The sequence below is a fragment of the Heterodontus francisci genome, chromosome 18, assembly GCF_036365525.1.
Source record: "Heterodontus francisci isolate sHetFra1 chromosome 18, sHetFra1.hap1, whole genome shotgun sequence".
NCBI classification, from domain to species: domain Eukaryota; kingdom Metazoa; phylum Chordata; class Chondrichthyes; order Heterodontiformes; family Heterodontidae; genus Heterodontus; species Heterodontus francisci.
The window spans coordinates 69,234,799-69,256,009 of record NC_090388.1 but is presented as its reverse complement, the minus strand read 5'-3'; the positions used below and the strand labels follow the sequence as shown (position 1 = coordinate 69,256,009).

Below are 21,211 nucleotides of genomic sequence, written 5' to 3'. Positions count from 1 at the left end.
CTCCCCCACCCCCTAGCTAGAGCCTTCCAGATTGGTCCTGGCGACCCTGCCTCACTTACCTCAGGTCCAGGGTTCCAACCCTGGGCGGTGGTGTGGGGGGGGGTGGGTGGTGAGGGGGGGGCGGTGAGCACAAAAGGCCAAGGCGGGGCTTCATGTGCCTCCTCCACAAAATTCAGCCTAACTTTACTCGGATTGCAGGCTTCCTCATGGTGCAGGGTGCCATTGACTGCATACACATCGCTTTCAGAGCCCATATGTCAACTCTGCCCCTTACCAGAACCAAAAGGGATTCCACTCCCTCAACCTCCAGCTGGTGTGAGACAATAGGCAGCAAATCATGTGGGTTAATGCCCAGTATTCTGGCAGCAGTCGTGATGCCTTCATTCTGCAGCAGTCCGTTGTGCCAGCAGCCCTCGAGACACCGCGGTAAACCGAAGGCTGGCTACTGGGCAACCAGGGCTATCAGCTGATGTCATGGTTGATAACTCTGGTGTGCAAGCCTTGCACACGTGCACAGCATGCCTACAATGAAAACCATGCTGTCACAAGAAACGTGATAAAGCAAACAATTAGCATGCTTAAACAACACTTCAGCTGCCTGCAAGAGCCCTGCGGTAACTCGACAAAGCAGGTGTCAAAATTCATCATGGTGTGCTGCATGCTCGCTATCTCGCCAAATTGAGGAGACAACCCTTTCCACCAGCTATACACAGTGAGCAGTTGAGAATTAGCAGCATGAGGGAGGAGGAAGAGAGAAGTTAACCAACACAGTCCTTGTTTGGCCAGACAGTCCATGAAGAACTCATCCTACATTACCAGTAACCACAACCTAATTCCCCTTCCCCAACGGTCCCACACCTTACCTTCCCTCTGTTACTGACCATCACAGCATCTGCTTGGCCACAATACAAAAATAAAAGCCATCACAAAATAAACATTACAAACCACATTTATAAATGAAATAATTCCATAATGCATACAAAAGTCAACTAATCGCCCTTGTGCATTGCCTTAGTGCTGGTTTTCCACCTGTCTTTGCCTGTTCTAGTGTTCTTACGCAGTGCTATCCTAGTAGCTGCAGCATGGCTGGTGAAAGCTGCAGAGAAGTCTGCAGTTGGCCTTCGAGGACAATCTCAAGCAGTTCTGGGCCTAGAAGGCCAGCACCTGAACATGGGAGGCAGCAGTCTGGGTTGGCTGGCTGACAGGCAACAGCAAGGGCGAAGGCGGAATGGCATGGGTAACAGGACAAATGCTGTCTTTCTGGGAGAGGAATCAGGGTCGTTCTCTATGCAGCCACTGACATTCCACCGGGGAGGTGCCTTCGCAATGTCTGCCGACACCATCTGCAGCTTGTAAACCAGCAGAGGGTGTGGGATGAGGGATAGGTGGGATACGAGAAGAAGGGTTACGCATGCAGATATCATCATCTTTGATGGTTTCAGTTTTACTGTTGGCCACAGCCTCGGCGGCAGTTGTCCCAATAATGGCCAGCACTCTCTCCTTCAAGGAGGTTAGTATATGCAGGCGCACCTATGCCCCTCTGGTTAGCTTCTGCTGCCTTGCCTGAGGTCCTTGGGGTTTGACCTCTGTATTGACCTCCACAGCCATCTGCTCTCTCTGCCTTATGAACATGTTTCTGGAGGGCATCCTGATCACTTGCAGATAAAGGACATCTCTTCCCCCTTTCCACCTCCACCCCCAAGACCTCCAGCATAGCCATCCAAAAACCTTGGAACCCCCACTTTCTCATGTTGTGCTTTTTTCCCCCCAAAATATACTTCATTCATAAAAATTTGTTAAAAAAATACATTACAAAACAGTTCAAAACAGCTTCAAGTTGACATTCCAGAAAGTGCAAAGTAAATCTGTTTTCTTCAATACACAAGTGAGTTGCCTCACAACCCTTGTACATTTCACAGCAAAACCATATTTTGGTCCATACAGCCTGAATGGTTTTCCATGGGTCCAGCCCCTCAGTTCACTATGGCGGGAGGACCTTATACAGTGGCCTTTCCCCATTGTGCCTTTGCAGCATCTGCCCCAAACTTTAGTGCGTCCCTCAGCACATAGTCCTGGACCTTGGAATGTGCCAGTCTGCAACACTCAATCATGGACAACTCTTTGTGCCAGAAGACCAGCAAGTTTTGGGCAGACCAAAGAGCAAATTGATGGACCTCCAGCAGCAGTTGATGTTTATCTCGGAGCGCATTCCTGGGAAAAGCCCGTAGAGCACAGGCTCCTGTGTTACAGAGCTGCTCGAAATGAACTCTCGCATTTTTTTTTTATTTCCAAAATATACTTTATTCATAAAAATCTGCAAAAATTACATTGCCAAACAGTTTCAAACAGCACCAAAAAATACAAACATTGCAAGGGAGATCAGTTTCCTTCCATACTATCATGAGTTTCTTCACAACCCTTCCATTTCACTATTGTCATGCCAATTACAGTTTTACATTTACAGCAATTGAGAATATTAACGATACAGTTCGAGGGGTTTCCCATGGATCGAACCCCTCAGTGCAGCTTGGTGGGGGGGACCTTACACTGTGGTCTTTCCCCATTGAGCCTTTGCTGCGGCTGCACCAAGCTTTAGTGCGTCCCTCAGCACGTAGTCCTGGACCTTGGAATGTGCCAGTCTGCAACATTCGGTGGTGGACAACTCTTTTCGCTGGAAGACCAGCAGGTTTCGGGCAGACCAAAGGGCGTCTTTCACCGAATTGATAGTCCTCCAGCAGCAGTTGATGTTTGTCTCGGTATGCGTCCCTGGGAACAGCCCGTAGAGCACAGACTCCTGTGTTACAGAGCTGCTTGGGATGAACCTCGACAAAAACCACTGCATCTCTTTCCACACCTGCTTTGCAAAGACACATTCCAGGAGGAGGTGGGCGACCGTCTCTTCCCCACCACAGCCAACGCGGGGGCACAAGGATCTGACGGGGAGGGCCCTTCTCACCACCAGCCAAGCTACGTCTTGGTGCTTGTTTGAAAGTTCTGGTGATGAGGCATTCTGCCAAATGACTTTGACGGTCTGCTCGGGGAACCATCCGACAGGATCCACCGTCTCCTTTTCCCATAGGGCCTTGAGGACATTCCGTGCAGACCACTGCCTGATGGACCGGTGGTCAAAGGTGTTTTCCCGCAGAAAGTGCTCCACGAAGGATAGGTGGTACGGCACGGCCCAACTGCATGGAGCGTTCCGCGGCAATGTGGCCAAGCCCATCCTTCGCAACACCGGGGACAGATAGAACCTCAGCACGTAGTGACACTTGGAGTTTGCGTACTGGAGGTCTACACACAGCTTGATGCAGCCGCACTCGAAGGTGGTCATCAGGATGAGGGCCACGTTGGGTACATTTTTCCCGCCCATGTCCAGAGATTTGAACATCGTGTCCCTCCGGACCCGGTCCATTTTAGATCCCCAGATGAAGCGGAAAATGGCTCGGGTGACTGCCACGGCGCAGGAGTGGGGTATGGGCCAGACCTGCGCCACGTAGAGCAACAACGTGAGCGCCTCGCACCTGATGACCAGGTTCTTACCCACAATGGAGAGAGATCGCTGCCCCCACATGCCCAACTTTTGTCGGACCTTGGCTACTCGCTCCTCCCATGTTTTGGTGCACGCCCCGGCCCTTCCGAACCATATCCCCAGCACCTTCAGGTAATCTGACCTGACGGTGAAGGGGACAAAGGATCGGTCAGCCCAGTTGCCAAAGAACATGGCCTCGCTCTTGCCGTGGTTAACTTTGGCTCCCGAGGCCAGTTCGAACTGGTCGCAGATGCTCATCAGTCTGCGCACGGACAGCGGATCCGAGCAGAAGACGGCGACGTCATCCATGTACAGGGAGGTTTTAACCTGAGTGCCTCCACTGCCTGGGATTGTCACCCCTCTTATGCTTGCATCCTTCCTAATAGACTCAGCAAAGGGTTCAATACAGCAAACAAACAAGACCGGGGAGAGAGGACAGCCCTGTCTGACTCCAGATTTGATTGGGAAACTTTCCGATTCCCACCCGTTGATTGAGACTGCGCTACTGATGTTTGTGTAGAGCAGTTGGATCCAATTGCAGATTCCCTCCTCAAACCCCATTTTGGAAAGCACGTCTATCATGTAGGTGTGTGATATCCTGTCAAAAGCCTTCTCCTGGTCCAGGCTGATGAGGCAGGTGTCCACCCTCCTGTCCCGTACGTAGGCGATCGTATCCCTGAGTAGCGCGAGACTATCAGAGATCTTCCTGCCAGGTACAGTACAGGTCTGATCGGGGTGAATCACCAACTCCAGAGCAGATTTGACTCGACTGGCTATGACTTTGGACAGAATCTTGCAGTCAACATTAAGCAGTGAGATGGGCCGCCAATTTCTGATTTCTGCCCTCTCCCCCTTCTGCTTGTAAATGAGGGTGATGATGCCTTTCCTCATGGATTCTGCCATGCTGCCGGCCAGGAGCATACTCTCGTATACTTCCAGCAGGTCCGGGCCGACCCAGTCCCACAGGGCCGAGTACAACTCGACCGGTAAGCCGTCGCTCCCGGGAGTTTTTTTTAAAAAATATACTTTATTCATAAAAATCTGTAAAAATTACATTGCCAAACAGTTTCCAAACAGCACCAAAAAATACAAACATTGCAAGGGAGATCAATTTCCTTCAATACTGTCATGAGTTTCTTCCCAACCCTTCCGTTTCACAATTGTCATGTCAATTACAGTTTTACACTTGCATCAATTGAGAATATTAACGATACAGTTCGAGGGGTTTCCCATTGATCCAGCCCCTCAGTCCAGCTTGGTGGGGGAACCTTACACTGTGGTCTTTCCCCATTGAGCCTTTGCTGCGGCTGCCCCAAGCTTTAGTGCGTCCCTCAGCACGTAGTCCTGGACCTTGGAATGTGCCAGTCTGCAACATTCGGTGGTGGACAACTCTTTGCGCTGGAAGACCAGCAAGTTTCGGGCAGACCAAAGGGCGTCTTTCACCGAATTGACAGTCCTCCAGCAGCAGTTGATGTTTGTCTCAGTGTGCGTCCCTGGGAACAGCCCGTAGAGCACAGACTCCCGTGTTACAGAGCTGCTTGGGATGAACCTTGACAAAACCCACTGCATCTCTTTCCACACCTGCTTTGCAAAGGCACATTCCAGGAGGAGGTGTGCGACCATCTCTTCCCCACCACAGCCAACGCGGGGGCACTGTGCGGAGGGGGCGAGACTTCGGGTGTGCATGAAGGATCTGACGGGGAGGGCCCTTCTCACCACCAGCCAAGCTACGTCTTGGTGCTTGTTTGAAAGTTCTGGTGATAAGACATTCCGCCAAATGACTTTGACGGTCTGCTCGGGGAACCATCCGACAGGATCCACCGTTTCCTTTACCCGTAGGGCCTTGAGGACATTCCGTGCAGACCACTGCCTGATGGACCGGTGGTCGAAGGTGTTTTCCCGCAGAAATTGCTCCACGAAGGATAGGTGGTACGGCACGGCCCAACTGCATGGAGCGTTCCGCGGCAATGTGACCAGGCCCATCCTTCGCAACACCGGGGACAGATAGAACCTCAGCACGTAGTGACACTTGGAGTTTGCGTACTGGGGATCTACACACAGCTTGATGCAGCCGCACACGAAGGTGGTCATCAGGATGAGGGCCACGTTGGGTACATTTTTCCCGCCCTTGTCCAGAGATTTGAACATCGTGTCCCTCCGGACCCGGTCCATTTTAGATCCCCAGACGAAGCGGAAAATGGCTCGGGTGACTGCCACGGCGCTGGAGTGGGGTATGGGCCAGACCTGCGCCACGTAGAGCAACAACGTGAGCGCCTCGCACCTGATGACCAGGTTCTTACCCACAATGGAGAGAGATCGCTGCCCCCACATGCCCAACTTTTGTCGTACCTTGGCTACTCGCTCCTCCCAGGTTTTGGTGCACGCCCCGGCCCTTCCGAACCATATCCCCAGCACCTTCAGGTAATCTGACCTGACGGTGAAGGGGACAAAGGATCGGTCAGCCCAGTTGCCAAAGAACATGGCCTCGCTCTTGCCGTGGTTAACTTTGGCTCCCGAGGCCAGTTCGAACTGGTCGCAGATGCTCATCAGTCTGCGCACGGACAGCGGATCCGAGCAGAAAACGGTGACGTCATCCATGTACAGGGAGGTTTTGACCTGAGTGCCTCCGCTGCCTGGGATTGTCACCCCTCTTATGCTCGCATCCTTCCTAATAGACTCAGCAAAGGGTTCAATACAGCAAACAAACAAGACCGGGGAGAGAGGGCAGCCCTGTCTGACTCCAGATTTGATCGGGAAACTTTCAGATTCCCACCCGTTGATTGACACTGCGCTACTGATGTTTGTGTAGAGCAGTTGGATCCAATTGCAGATTCCCTCCCCAAACCCCATTTTGGAAAGCACGTCCATCATGTAGGTGTGCGATATCCTGTCAAAAGCCTTCTCCTGGTCCAGGCTGATGAGGCAGGTGTCCACCCTCCTGTCCCGTACGTAGGCGATCGTATCCCTGAGTAGCGCGAGACTATCAGAGATCTTCCTGCCAGGTACAGTACAGGTCTGATCGGGGTGAATCACCAACTCCAGAGCAGATTTGACTCGACTGGCTATGACTTTGGACAGAATCTTGTAGTCAATATTAAGCAGTGAGATGGGTCGCCAATTTCTGATTTCTGCCCTCTCCCCCTTCTGCTTGTAAATGAGGGTGATGATGCCTTTCCTCATGGATTCTGCCATGCTGCCGGCCAGGAGCATACTCTCGTATACTTCCAGCAGGTCCGGGCCGACCCAGTCCCACAGGGCCGAGTACAACTCGACCGGTAAGCCGTCGCTCCCGGGAGTTTTGTGCCATTATTCAATGCTTCCCAGGTCAGATTCAATTAGATTAGATTAGATTAGAGATACAGCACTGAAACAGGCCCTTCGGCCCACCGAGTCTGTGCCGAACATCAACCACCCATTTATACTAATCCTACACTAATCCCATATTCCTACCAAACATCCCCACCTGTCCCTATATTTCCCTACCACCTACCTATACTAGTGACAATTTATAATGGCCAATTTACCTATCAACCTGCAAGTCTTTTGGCTTGTGGGAGGAAACCGGAGCACCCGGAGAAAACGCACGCAGACACAGGGAGAACTGGCAAACTCCACACAGGCAGTACCCGGAATCGAACCCGGGTCCCTGGAGCTGTGAGGCTGCAGTGCTAACCACTGCGCCACTGTGCCAACCTTCTTGCATGACTAGCAGTACCTGCTCCAATCGGAATGTTCCTCCCCTTTAAGTGGTGCTAGCCACGAATAATATTTGCCTCTTGCTGATTCGTCCAGCCGATCAACAGCAGGGTTACTGTTGGCTGGGCGCTGAAATTATTGAAATCAAGAGGTAGCACGCAGTTGGAGTGCTGCCTGCATTGCAATCAACGGCCATGGGTTAATCATGCGCCCTGATCCCCATGTCCGTTTGCGAGGGCTACTGAATTTAGGCCTGAGTCTGCCACTTACATAGGCATGCAATCACTAATCATCTATTATTAGAGATCTTAGAGAAAAAAAATTCCCTTATTTCAATGAACATGTTGCTGTTGAGCCCCTAACGACAGCATCTCAGGAACTTGCAATCTCCACCACCTAGATGTATAAGGATATCAGGTGCAGGGGAATGCCATCACCTCCAAGTTCCCCTCCAAAGTCATACTATCCAGCCTTGGAAGTATTATGCCACTCCTTCATAGCCATTGGGTCAAAATCCTGGGACTCCACGTCTACTAGCACTGTAGGAGTCCCTTCACCACACAGACTGCAGCAGTTTGAGGAGAAAGCTCATCACTACCTCCTTGTTGGAAAACTACAGATGGGTAATAAATGTTAGCCTTGCCATTGACAGCGATATCCCGAGAATGAATTTTTCAAAATCCCAGGTTTTCACAATAACGCAACTTCCTTTTTAGTGTATGATTTTCTATTAGACCCTTTTCTGCTGCAGATGTAACTGAACTCACCATGTGGAGCTCTACACCAGAACTGCAGGATACAAGGACATCAGTGGCACTGCCTTACCTTCTGTACAGTCGTGAAGTTCCGCCAAAAAATAGCCAAGAAAGTGGCAAGTTGAAAGTAGTCAATGCAAGAATGATCTGAAAAATTGAAGTGTGTATTAATTTTAGTGCGAAAGTACAATATGGTTGGAAAATGCTGGAAAACAAGATAATTGGTCTAATTAAGAGTGGGGGGAAAGCAATGCAGCAAGCATGTCCTATCTCTTGCCACTAAGGCCCATATGTATATGTGCTGCTCTCACTGCCAGGAAGATAGCTGAGGGAATTGTTTTATTAAAAAGGTTTTAGAAACTGTCACAAAAAATAAGAGTTATTAAAGGAAGCTAGTGCTCATTTCCTTGAAGCAAGATATTCAAAATGAGGGCTCCATTTATAAAAATATCACAGGGACTTTTATGTCTTTTAATAAAGCAACCTTTTGAGAAGTGAATCTGTAACACAGCTCTAGGTCCCCAGTGCCTTCCCCACCTTTTATACTGCATGTTATTTGTAAGTTCATTACTGTTTCCTGCATTCCACATCTTCCCCAATGACATACAGGATGGTAAAGGGCTAGAGGGAGAGAGAAGGGCAGTGGAATTAATTTTGGATTCTCTAACAAGGAGCCAACACAGTCACAATGGGCTGAACACCTGCTTCTGTGCTGTAAACTTCTATGGCTGAATGGTTGATCACCTGCTCTCCCAAAACTGCCATGCTGCAATGAGGCACTAATTTGGCACTAGTACATCACCAGGAGAATGGAAATGAGGCTGGGGCTTTTAAATGGCTCGGTGCTCTTGTCAACTGGAACAGGTAATTAAAATTGGTCCTACTCACTCTCCCTACCTCTGTGCATATCTGTAGTTCCGTCGGTACTTGGCCATATGTCCAAATTGCCCAATGGCCTGCTTATAGTTATCCATGTTGGGGAATGATAGAGTAGCAAAGGTTCTATTCTCTTGATGGTCAAAATGGCTCCCAGAAATATGCTTGGAGGTGGAAATGCAGAACTGATAGACTTGTTAATCGGATACCTGAACCAGGCAGGCCAGCAGCATTCCAGGTTACTGTTAACTATTAACCAGCCAATCTGCACAGCGATAGAATCTGGAGGGATAAGCCTGTCATTGGGGCTTGGGGTTCTTCCTACTTGACTCCAGTTAACCCTTCCCTAACCAATGTAGTTGTCCTACCAAAAGAAACAGCAGAAGCTTCCCAATGCTCTGTCTGGGCACACAGAGTTCCCTAAGCTTTAGTTCCCTAGAGTTAGGCAAGTGAGATATGTCCCGTCAGAGAGCAATTATGCACTTTATACAAAACAAATAGAAGTTTGAGCTATGTAGATTTCTCAGTCGTTTGATTCACAGTTTAAAACATGGAGGGGGTAGTGGAGTAAAATGGAAAGGAAAATTGGGTAGGGCATCAGATTTGTGCCTCTTAAGTTGAATTTGACTTCCAGAGAGTGTTAGAAAGTCCCCCTCTGCATCTTTGGTTCTGCAGTTTAAGGTCCGAGGAAAAAGAGACTTAAATGTAGGAGATTACAACACTTTGAAAATTCTTGCAGGGAGAAGGAATGTATAGGGTAGTGCACTGCAATGTTAGAGGAATGAATATGGCAGGCAGATGGAATGAATTTATCCCATGGAGATAAAAACAAGCAGAATTTCTATTTCCTCTTGAAGGTGGTTAAAAACTGGCAAAGCTGGTCTTTCCACCTTACAGGGCGACGGTTACAAACCGGTTCTGCTTGAACTGATTAGAGAGCTATAACTTACAGGTCTGTAACTTTAACTGTCCCACCTTCTTAGTTAAAGAGCCTGTGGAGAGGTGTGCACACAAAATTGGGGAAAAAAGGACAAATTTCATTTATAAATATGCTGCAGGCTATTGTACTTATTAAAAAATGTTCATTTTTCAAGAATTACTTATGTCCTGCAGTACTGAATGTCATACTAATTACCCTATGGCTTCCCCAATTTGGTTTGTTCAGAGAGGAAGGAAAAAAACAAGTGAACTGGCTTCTGATCAAAAGATTGGGTATTGTATGTTAATCAGTTAGAATATTTCACACTGCAAAGAACACAACATTTCAGGGAAGAAGAAAATAAAACCATTGCCTTTGGAATTACTCAGCACTATCTTAGTATCTGTAACGTAAACTATGGAATGATTTGGCAAAAATCACCCACTTGGTAATTCGTACAGGATATAGCACCCAACCATGTCACTTGGCTTTTATTCACAGGTGGCACAGAACATAGCAATGTTTCCTCTCTGAACATGAACTATAAACACTTGTGCACCATTTCTCGGATGAAGAAGCAGCAAGTCACCTGCCTTCAAGCTTCTACCAATCGTGTTGTGACACAGCCACTGGTGGCTTGTTGCAGAAATCTTTGGCTAACTCTGCCCCTAATCTCCCTTTATCCTATATGGGGAAGCTCTCTACTTTTTTCTTAATCCTCTGTGGCAGCTCCATTGAGATCATGAGCTCAACATGAATAATTCAGATCCTAATAATCTGTCGAACAGTTTGGTGTTATTTCATTGTGACACCAAACAACACACATAAAAGAGGTGTGTACTCATTATATCTTTTAAACTCTCATCCCCCCTTTAATTATATGCATGAGTAATTGACCCCAGCCACACTGTTGCCAAATTGCACAGTTTATATTGCAAGTAGATTTATCAACTTTTAGCAAGTGTTCATTGGTTATAAAGTTCATACAACCAGCAGGGCACTGAATTCAGTAGCTGGATATTTATTTCTCTGTGGTTTACGAGTTAATTAAAACAATTCTTCACTTGTGGGATGAACTCAATATTGAAGTATATATAGAGAAGATATCTCTGTATTGATAACAGCTGACTACTTTTCATTCCTCAGAATGAAATAGTTCAGCAATCTCTTTTTCAAAAAGCATTTCAGCCACCACATCAAAAAGCTGAAGTAGACAAAAGCTGCCTTCCATGATTCTGAAAACTATTAGGACAGCCACATATAATTCGTTCTAATTCTAAGTTTTTTACATTCTTGGTATCACTATTTATTCCACTTGTGAGGAAAGGTTTTGTAACTCCCTTGTGACCATACTTCTAGGAGAAAAACAGTGTGCCAAAGTTTCTCATCAAATCTCGGATATGAATTGCCTGAATTTAATTTGGTTTTATGGCTAAGTGCCATCAGCAGATCAACAACAATAACCTGGTAGGCAAAGAACAGTGCTAAATACTGAGTACTGTTGAACATAATAGGAGCAAACAAGGCCATGCAGCACGTCAAGCTTGCTGCACCAGTTAATAAGTTAATGAGTCTTGACACCCAGAACATTTTTCCACCCATACCTCATAGCCCTCGATTCCCTTACTGTCCAAAAATCTATCAATCTCAGCATTGAATATAATGATCAAGACTGAGCATCCACAGCCCTCTGAGGTAGAGAATTCCAAAGATTCACAACTCACTGAATGAAGAAATTTCTCCTCCTCTCAGTCCTAAATGGCCGTCCTCTTCTCCTGAAGCAAGACCCCCTCGTTCCAGACTCGGCAGTTAGGGAAAACAGCCTCTCACCGTCTGTCCCATAAAGCCTTATCAGAACCTCTTATGTCTCAATGAGATCACCTCTCCTTCTTCTAAACTCCAGACAGTATAGTCCTATTCTAATCAAGGCAACCCTCTCATCTCAGGAGTCAATCAAATGTGAATTTTACAGCATAGAAGCTAGGCTATTTGGCCCAGCAAGTCTGCACTGGTGTTTTTTGCCACCTTCAATATCACCTTCAGGATGAAAAAAAACTGAATTAAATTGCCCCATTCCACCTTCAGAATTTTGTTGAGAATAACAAGCAGAAAGTCTATGATCTCATTGAATGGCGGAATGGGCTCGAAGGACTGAATGGCCTTGTCCTGCTCCTAATTCTTATTAGTAAATCCTTGGGACTGCTGATGATTTTCACACAGTCATCAGTCATTTCACAAACTTATGTCACAGCTGCAATTATATAGTGAGTCCAATACCTCGATCACACAATCATGCAGCCTTTATTTAAAAGCTGGTCTATTCCTTAAAATAATGAAACATTGATCCACCCTGAAACCTCCTCAGAGCTACAATCCTCCGAAATCTCCATTCATGTTTCCAACCTCTGCGCATTCCCCCCACCCCTACCATGGACAGTAGACCTCGTCTTTGGCTGATTAGGTCCCACTTTCTGGAATCCTCTCCCCAAAACCCTCCAACTCTATTATAACATCCTCTCCTTCTTTGAGACTATTCTTGAAACTCACATTTTCATTTAACATTTCGTTACCTTAATCTTCTTTTCTTTGGTAGCTTGACAGTTTTCCTCTTGCCTCTGAACGTCTTGGGCTGCATGGCCTTGTTTGCTCCTATTTCTTATGTTCTTACAGTATGTTCAACAGTACTCAGAAATTAGCACTGTTTTTTGCCTACCAGGTTATTGTGTTGATCTGCTGATGGCATTTAGCCATAAAATCAAATTAAACTCAGGCAATTCCGATCTGAAACTTGATGAGAAACATTGGAGCACTGCTTTTATCCTAGAAGTGTTATTGTAATCATTCTCATTACAATTAAAAGGGTAAGAATGTCGTTATGGATGCTTGGGATACTTTTAGCAACCTTGTTGTCATGCTTCATATTCCTACATGATGTAAACAAACCAACTTCTGCAGATTAAAACGATGGCTTTAACCCATAATCAGGAGCTGAACCAATGATTTTAAATAAATCAACCATATTATGATATTTAACTTATAGGGGTAGAAATTCACCTTGGACAATAGCACTAGGCAGCCAGGAATGCATCAGCTGCATGTTTTACGCCTCCTCTGATATCCAGTTTTACTGAACACAACAAAATATTGGACAGTGCGTATAATGGACAGGCAATGCAATATCTCCAATTTTACGTTGCTGGCCAAGACAAATTTCTACCCCATAAACTCAACAGTTGTCAGAGTCAAACTTAAATTAGGCTCGAGAACACTGACGGACTAAAATTATTTCTTTTAGGACTGAACCTGCAATATGAACTTTTACAGAGATTGGATACTCAATTTGTGGTCTGACCATAGTTTGATTAGAACTACCTTTAACTAGTATTCTACTGTTTGTTGTCTAGTTGGTTCAACATTCCACTGACTTTGTTGATTCCTGTTTTCCATTGGCTGAATACAACGAGTGCTTCGTCTACTAGAAAATTTGGGTTTTGTCAACTCCACCATTCGCTATTCTAATACCATTAATGGAATACGTTCGTTGTCCATTTCGCCTTACTATTTACAGTACTTTATAAGCCTGTATTAAAATTCATCTGCTATGTTCCGCCCATTGTCCAACTCATTCTGTCATTTCTGAGCTTCTTCGTCCAATTCCACTGCCCCTCCTAGCTTATCACTGGCAAACATGACCAATTTATATTAGGTTCCGGAATTCTGTCGTGGATGCAAACTAGAAACTGAAACAATTTGGGGGATCTGCAGAACTCAAAAGGTTCCACCTCGCAGCCACATGGGGGAAGAATTGCTATTTTCTTATCAGTTAGCAAGTTAACAATGGAGCAACCAAAGAGCATGCTATGCAACATTGTCATAACACAGTGCAACCAGGTGACATTAAACTGCACAGTTTCATGGCCATTCAAATAACCTGATATATATTCTTCAGTTAAGGGTGTGATGGGGAATGCTGAAAGTAATCAGCTATCCAGTATGGTTGATGAGTTCCGCATCTACAGTGGCACATCTGCTGACTTGTAAATCACATATCTATAGATGATTTATGTGGAGATTCTGTCACATGCAAGACATGACCCCAGGGCTTGATGGCACAATGTAAAGACTGGAACCTGGAGCCATGGCCAGGATTTCACAGAGCCCAGCGGGAAAGGGAAAGTGGAATCAGAAGTGGGTGGTTCCTGCTCCAACTCCCATTCCCGCTGCAACCTTGTGCTGGCCGGCTAATTAATGGCTGGCTGGGGGGGTGGCAGACCATTCAGCAGCTGGAGGTGGGCATTCATGTGTCGGCTGTGTCATTACCTGATGGGGAAGAAGTGCTGGCACCATGTTTAAAGGGCCGCCAGTACCCGAGCCCTGATGCAAACGTCCTTTGCTGCAGCACTCATCCCTGCAACCATCCTCTGAACACAGACCTGCAAATATCCTCCAAGCACTAAACCCTCCAGCATCCTTGGAAGAAATCTACACCTCCCTCTCTGGTTCTCCTCCTCTCTGGAGGACCCTCCTGCTGAATGAACGGTGCACTTGGGCACTACTGGTCTGACTGGGCCACCTTGCCAGTAGCTGCTGCAATGCAGCCCACCCACCCCCATCGCAGGCCCCTCTTCAGTGATCCCCACAAGGACAGGAATTAAATCAAGGGGGAGTTCAAGCCCAGATCAATGGCTTTCCAACTCCTTCATACCTACGAATGAAAAATGCCTCACTCCACGGCTGTCAAATGACAACAGCTACTGCTCCACTGCTGCCCTTTAAAGCCTATCGAGGCTCCAATGCCCCATGCCCCCATGCGCTTATGGTTGAATCCAGAGGGGCCAGTAAAATTGCAGTCTATTGTCTCGTTAACTATTTGAAATGACGGTCAATTGCTTATTTTAAAAATGCAAGTGGTGACCTCATGTGGCTTCCCATCCATCGCTCGTAAAATGTGGCCACAGCGTGATGATGTCAGACACTACCCCACTCAATTTTACAGCCAGCACCACCACCACTACCACCCCCAGTATATCCTGGCAGGACAAAATCACAAATGTGGCAGTCCTCTCAAAGGCAGAGCTCCCAGGTGTGTTGGCACGAATCAAACAGAGGCGGCTTTGGTGGATCGGACACGTCAGCAGGATGGAAGACAGTCAAATACCTGTTTGGTGAGGTGGCCGGAGCTAGACAACCAGTGGGGCCCCCAAAAATCCTCTTCAAGGATCCTTGCAACCATGACATGAAAGTCCTAGATGTTGACTATCACACCTGGGAGTCACTAGCTGGCGAAAGAGTGAAATGGCAACACATCCTGTGGACTGGTGTGGACTACCACGATGACCAATTGCTACAGCAGCTTGGCAACAGGCATCAATATCAAAAATAACAACTCAGTGTCACTTGGCAGCTTCATGTGTAGCATTTGTGGCAGAAACTGCCCATCAGGGATTGGCCTTCACAGCCATCAACAAAGCTGCAACAAGAGCAGACATCCACCTAAATGGATTGTTTGCTGCATGTCCATCATCTTTTGCAGATGGAAGGATACCAACACCATGCCCCCACCACCCCCACCCCCCACCCCATTGCCCTCCATTTTGGAGGCATAAAATCCCAACCATAGTCTTTGAGGATTATGGTATCCTTACTCCAGTTAGGCAACTAATCATGGACATCAATAGCAAATCAGAATTTTCTGATTTTAGCAGCATGGCAGTAAACATAGATGGTCGATGTTGCAAAACTGGCTGGTGTACCATTAACTCAACAGGAATGTTTCTGCAATTCCATGCTCCAGGCAGATATCTGCACTTGCAGGGGTTGCAGGTCAGAACCCAAGTTGCAGCCCCATATCTGGCCTGTACTCCCTGAGAAGGCAGCTTCCCTCCAGGAAGAATGGGATCGTGGAATAGTCTAATACAGGGTTCTGGCTTCATCAGAAAGAAAGCTTTTTGTTAACTCTTCAAGTAAACACTAAATGCAAGTTACCCAAGAAAAAACGCATTATTGAACTACTGACTTGATAAATGATGAAACACTTGCTACATACATTTTGGAAGGGAAGCACAGAAATACTGTGCCACATTGCACTAGTCTAAAATGCACATCAAAATATTGACTTACCCCAGTTCCATCTCCGACCCAAGCCAATGTTACAGTAGAACCGTCATCATCCTCAAATGTGTACTGAAACGTAAAAAAAAAGTTAAGAAAAATTATCAAAGCTTTTAATGTGGTTTCCGATGAAAGGTCATCGACCTGAAACGTTAGCTCTGTTAATCACTCCACCCATGCTGCCTGACCAGTTCAGTGTTTCCAGCATTTTGTTTTTATTTCAAACCTTTTAATCCATCATAGACAGTAATGAAAAATGCTTGTATATAAAAAAAAGTTAGTTCTCTTATTTAAGCAGTACAAATAAACCATGTTCGAATCACCTGGGTTTTAAAGATAGCCCAAGTTTGCCAAATATAAATATGGTCAATTAATTTAGAAATCACAAAAATTGTTAGTGCTGGAAGCTAGGCAAATATGCTCTTCATTTTGTAGGACATAAATACACTTTCTCCCAAACTGGCCAATATTTAAAACATTGAGTAAAATATAACATCCTAGGGGTTACCATTGACCAGAAACTGAACTGGAGTAGCCATATAAATACCGTGGCTACAAGAGCAGGTCAGAGGCTAGGAATCCTGAAGCGAGTAACTGACCTCCTGACTCCCCAAAGTCTGTCCACCATCTACAAGGTGCAAGTCAGGAGTGTGATGGTATACTCTCCACTTGCCTGGATGGGTGCAGCTCCAACAACACTCAAGAAGCTCAACACCATCCAGGACAAGGCAGCCCGCTTGATCGGCACCCCATCTACAAACATTCACTCCCTCCACCACCGACGCACAGTAGCAGCAGTGTGTACCATCTGCAAGATACACTGCAGCAATGCACCAAGGCTCCTTAGACAGCACCATCCAAACCCGCGACCTCTACCAACAAGAAGGACAAGGGCAGCAAATACATGGGAACACCACCATCTGCAAGTTCCCCTCCAAGTCACACACCATCCTGACTTGGAACTATATCGCCATTCCTTCACTGTCGCTGGGTCAAAATCCTGGAACTCCCTTCCTAACAGCACTGTGGGTCTACCTACCCCAAATGGACTGCAGCAGTTCAAGAAGGCAGCTCACCACCACCTTCTCTAGGGCAATTAGGGATGGGCAATAAATGCTGGCCTGGCCAGCGACGCCCACATCCCATGAATTAATTTTTAAAAAAATATATGGATAAAAACTGTAATGGAAAAAGACTTACAAGTAAATACCATAAATAGTTGGTTAGACAAGGCCTGATATGAATTTTTCAGCTACTTTATTTCTACCCTTAACTCCACTGTTATTGCAAAATACTGCCCTATCTCCAACCTCCCTATCCTCTCCAAAACTCAAGAGTGTTGTGTTACTTAGGGGCGGCACAGTGGCGCAGTGGTTAACACCGCAGCCTCACAGCTCCAGGGACCCGGGTTCGATTCTGGGTACTGCCTGTGCGGAGTTTGCAAGTTCTCCCTGTGTCTGCGTGGGTTTCCTCCGGGTGCTCCAGTTTCTTCCCACACGCCAAAGACTTGCAGGTTGATAGGTTAATTGGCCATTACAAATTGCCCCTAGTATAGGTAGGTGATAGGGAAATATATAGGGACAGGTGGGGATGTGGTAGGAATATGGGATTAGTGTAGGATTAGTATAAATGGGTGGTTGATGGTCGGCACAGACTCGGTGGGCCGAAGGGCCTGTTTCAGTGCTGTATCTCTACTCTACTCAAATCTACTTCTCAAATCTGTGCCGATCTTTCATGCTTAGACCTTTCGAATCAGGTTTTTGCCCCAGCCACAGCACTAAGAAAGCTGGAATCAAAGTCACAAGTAACATTCTGATAATGCAATATTTCTCCTCATCTTCATGACCTACCTACAACCTTTGACACAAGCAAGCATCCACCTTCAACACCTCTCCTGTTATCCTGCTGAATGGGACTGTCCTTACCTATCTAATCATAGCCAGAGAATGTCCTGCAATGGCATCACCTTCCGACTCAGCACTGTTACCTCTGGAGTCTCCCAAGGATCTTTGATCCCTTATATTTCTCTTTGCCGATACCATCCGAAGACATGACATCAGGTTACACATGTACACAGAAGACAATCGGCTCTATGTCATGACCACCATTCTTCAACCCCTCCACTGCCTACGTTTTCTTTTAAATTCTGTCATGGGTTGTGGACATCACTGGCAGGCCAACATTTGTTGCCCATCCCCAATTGCCCTTGAACTGAGTGGCTTGATAGGCCATTTCAGAGGGCAGTTAAGAGGCAACAACATTGCTGTGGGTCTGGAGTCACAAGTAGGCCAGACCAGGTAAGGAAGGCAGATTTCCTTCCCTAAAGAACATTAATGAATCCGATAGGTTTTGAAGACAATTAATGATGGTAATGGTGCTATGAAACTGAGATTAGCTTTCAATTCCAGATTTTTGTTAATTAATTGAATTTAGCATTAGCCTGGACCTTTGGATTACTAGTCCAGTGACATCATCACTACGCCACTGTCTTGGTTGTTATCTACTTATCCAGCATCCATTCCTGGATGAAACCACAATTTCTTCCAATTAAACATTGGGAAGACTGAAGCCATTTTCTTTGCCCATCCCCCACCTTCCACCACTTACTCCATTCTCTTGTCACCAATTCTACTTTTCTTCCAGGTCACGGTATAAGGTTGAACCAAATCAGGCGTCCTAAATAACCACGAGATGAGTTTCTGACCCTATATCCACTACATCACAAAGACCACCTACTTCCAACTCCGTACTATCATCCATCTCCACCCCTACCTCAGCCATCTGCTGCCGAAACCCTCATCCATATCTTTGTTATCACCAGACTCAACTATTCCAATGCTCCATGCCAGCCTTCCATTTTCCACCCTCCATAAAGTTGATCACATCCAATGCTTTACTGCCCGTATCTTAATTCACATCAAGCCTTGTTCACTCATCACTCCTGATCTCAAAGACCTACATTGGCTCCCAGTCTACCAATTCTCCGAGGCTAAAATTCCTCTGTAAAAGGGCTATGAGACCATGAGACTCCTACTCTCTTGACTCTTTTCCCACGAAGCTGCTTGCTACCCAACTTCCCCTCCTGGCTCCCGTGTCAGCTGACGTTAATAACTGTTCCCTCTCCTCAGTGTCTGTCCATCTGTGCATCAAATTTGCTGTCATCACCCCTCTCCTCAAAAAACCCTCCATCCTTGCAAACTACTGCCCATTTTCAACCTCCCTTTCCTTTCCAAAGTCTTTGAATGTGTTGCTGCCTCCCAAACTCATGCCCACCTTGCCCGAATTCCAAGCCTGAATCCCTCCAATCAGGTTTCCGCCCCATCACAGTACTGAAACGGTTCTTATCAAAGTAACAAATGACATCCTATGTACTGTGACAAAGACAAACTATCCCTCCCCGTCCTTCTCTACCCATCTGCAGCCTTTAACACAGTTGATCCTATCATCTTCCATTCTTTTCTGTCTAATCGCAGCCAGAGAATTGCCATCAATGGCTTCTTTTCCTGCTCCTGCACAGTTACCTTTAGTGTCCCACAAGAATCTATCCTTGGACCCCTTCTATTTCTCACTTGCATGCTGCCCCTCGGTGGCATCAACCAAAAACACGTCAATTTCCACATGTACGCTGATGTCGCCCAACTTTACCTCCCCACTACCTTTCTCGACAAGTCCACTGTCTCTAAATTGTTAGACTGCCTGTCCGACATTCCAATATTAGATGAGCAAAACTTTCCTCAAATTAAATATTGGGAAGACTGAAGTCATCGTCTTTGGTCCCTGCCACAAACTCTGCTCCCTCGCCATCTACTCCATCCCTCTCCCTGGTAACTCTCTGAGGCTGAATCATACCATTTGCAATCTCGGTTTCACGTTTGACCCAGAGATGAGATTTCAAGCAGTCACTAAGAACACCTATTTCCATCTCTGTAACATTGCCAGTCTCCACCCCTGCCTCAACTCATCTGCTCCTGAAACTGTCATGTTTGCTTTTGTTACTTCTAGACTTGACTATTCTAATGCACTCCTCACCAGCCTCCACTCTCCGTAAACTTGAGATCAGCTGCTGCCCATGTCCCAACTTGTGCCAAATCGTGTTCACCTGTCATGCTTGTGCTCGCTGACCGACACTGGCTCCCAGTTAAGCATCACCTTAATTGTAAAACTCTCATCCTTGCTTTCAAATGCCTCCATGGCCTCGTGCCTCTCCATCTCAGTAATCTCCTCGAGCCCTAAAACCCTCAAGATATCTGCACTTCTCTCATTGCAGACTCTTGAGCATCCCTGATTTTAATCACTCCACCATTGGTGGCCATGCCTTCAACTGCCGAGGCCCTTAGCTCTGGAAACCCCTCCCTAAACCTCTCCATCACTCTACCTTACTTTCCTCCTTTCAGACACTCCTTAAAACCCACCTCTTTGACAAAGCTTTTGGTTAAATGCCCCACTATCTCCTTATGGAGCTTGGTGTCGCATATTGTTTCATAATGCCTCTGTGAAGCATCTTGGGACATTTTATTACGTTAAAGGCACAATATAAATACAAGTTGTTGCTGTTGTTGTTGATATATAAATGCAAGATGTGGGTTGTTGTTTCACAGCAAGATGTAGCTTACAGAATATTGTCTTGGCCTCAGAAGGAAATGTTGGGCCTTCCCTCTCCCGTCCCAACTGTGATTGCCTCCATTTCCTTCTTTTCCTGATCCATTTACCTTATTATTGAGGACCATTCTCACAGATACCCGGTCGCCCCGCCCCGCCCCTCCTTGCTGGGTTGTTCTACTGCTGTACGTTGGCCTCACGTTGGGATTGGCCAGGTGTCAGCCCTGGTGTATTTAAATGAGGCCAAGGTGTTGAACTGGGGTGAATCTAATGCTTGTCTCTCCAGCTCAACACACGTCACTTGCCTAGAGTTAAAAATGGAGCTGCGAAGACGGATATGTACATACCGAAGGAAGAGGGAGGTCTGGGGAAATGGAAAAGATGGAAAACATGTAAATCCTGTGAGGTCAGGGCGGAATTAAAACATATAAGAATATTTGTAAAGTCTGAAGTTGCTGAAGTCAATGTTGAGACCAGATGGTTGCAGGGCACCTATGAAATAGAACAGTTGGCGGGGGGGGGAGGGGGAGGGGTTGGCAGGGGGAGAGGAATTCTCCTCTGCCATCTTGTCCAAAATCAGGCAGTATCGCAAAAGGGAATGTTAAAACATTTCGGCCAATAAGGCTGAATGCCAACCCCCCACCCCAACCAAAAGATTTCCCTTTCCCTGCCTCTGTCAGCACCACTGCTGGCTGCTTCTTCTCCACCTGCCATATGCAAATTGTA

General features: G+C 46.5%; 1 protein-coding gene across 1 annotated transcript in view; it reads right to left on the bottom strand.

Moving 5' to 3' along the window:
* LOC137379705 (sortilin-like) overlaps positions 1-21,211 on the bottom strand; it is a 163,162-nt gene that overhangs the window by 90,347 nt on the left and 51,604 nt on the right. The window contains exons 2-3 of the mRNA XM_068050940.1: positions 15,896-15,958; positions 8,051-8,127 (exon numbers count right to left, since the gene is read on the bottom strand). Of these exons, the coding sequence (XP_067907041.1) occupies positions 8,051-8,127; positions 15,896-15,958 (140 nt within the window). The remainder of the gene's footprint in view (positions 1-8,050; positions 8,128-15,895; positions 15,959-21,211) is intronic.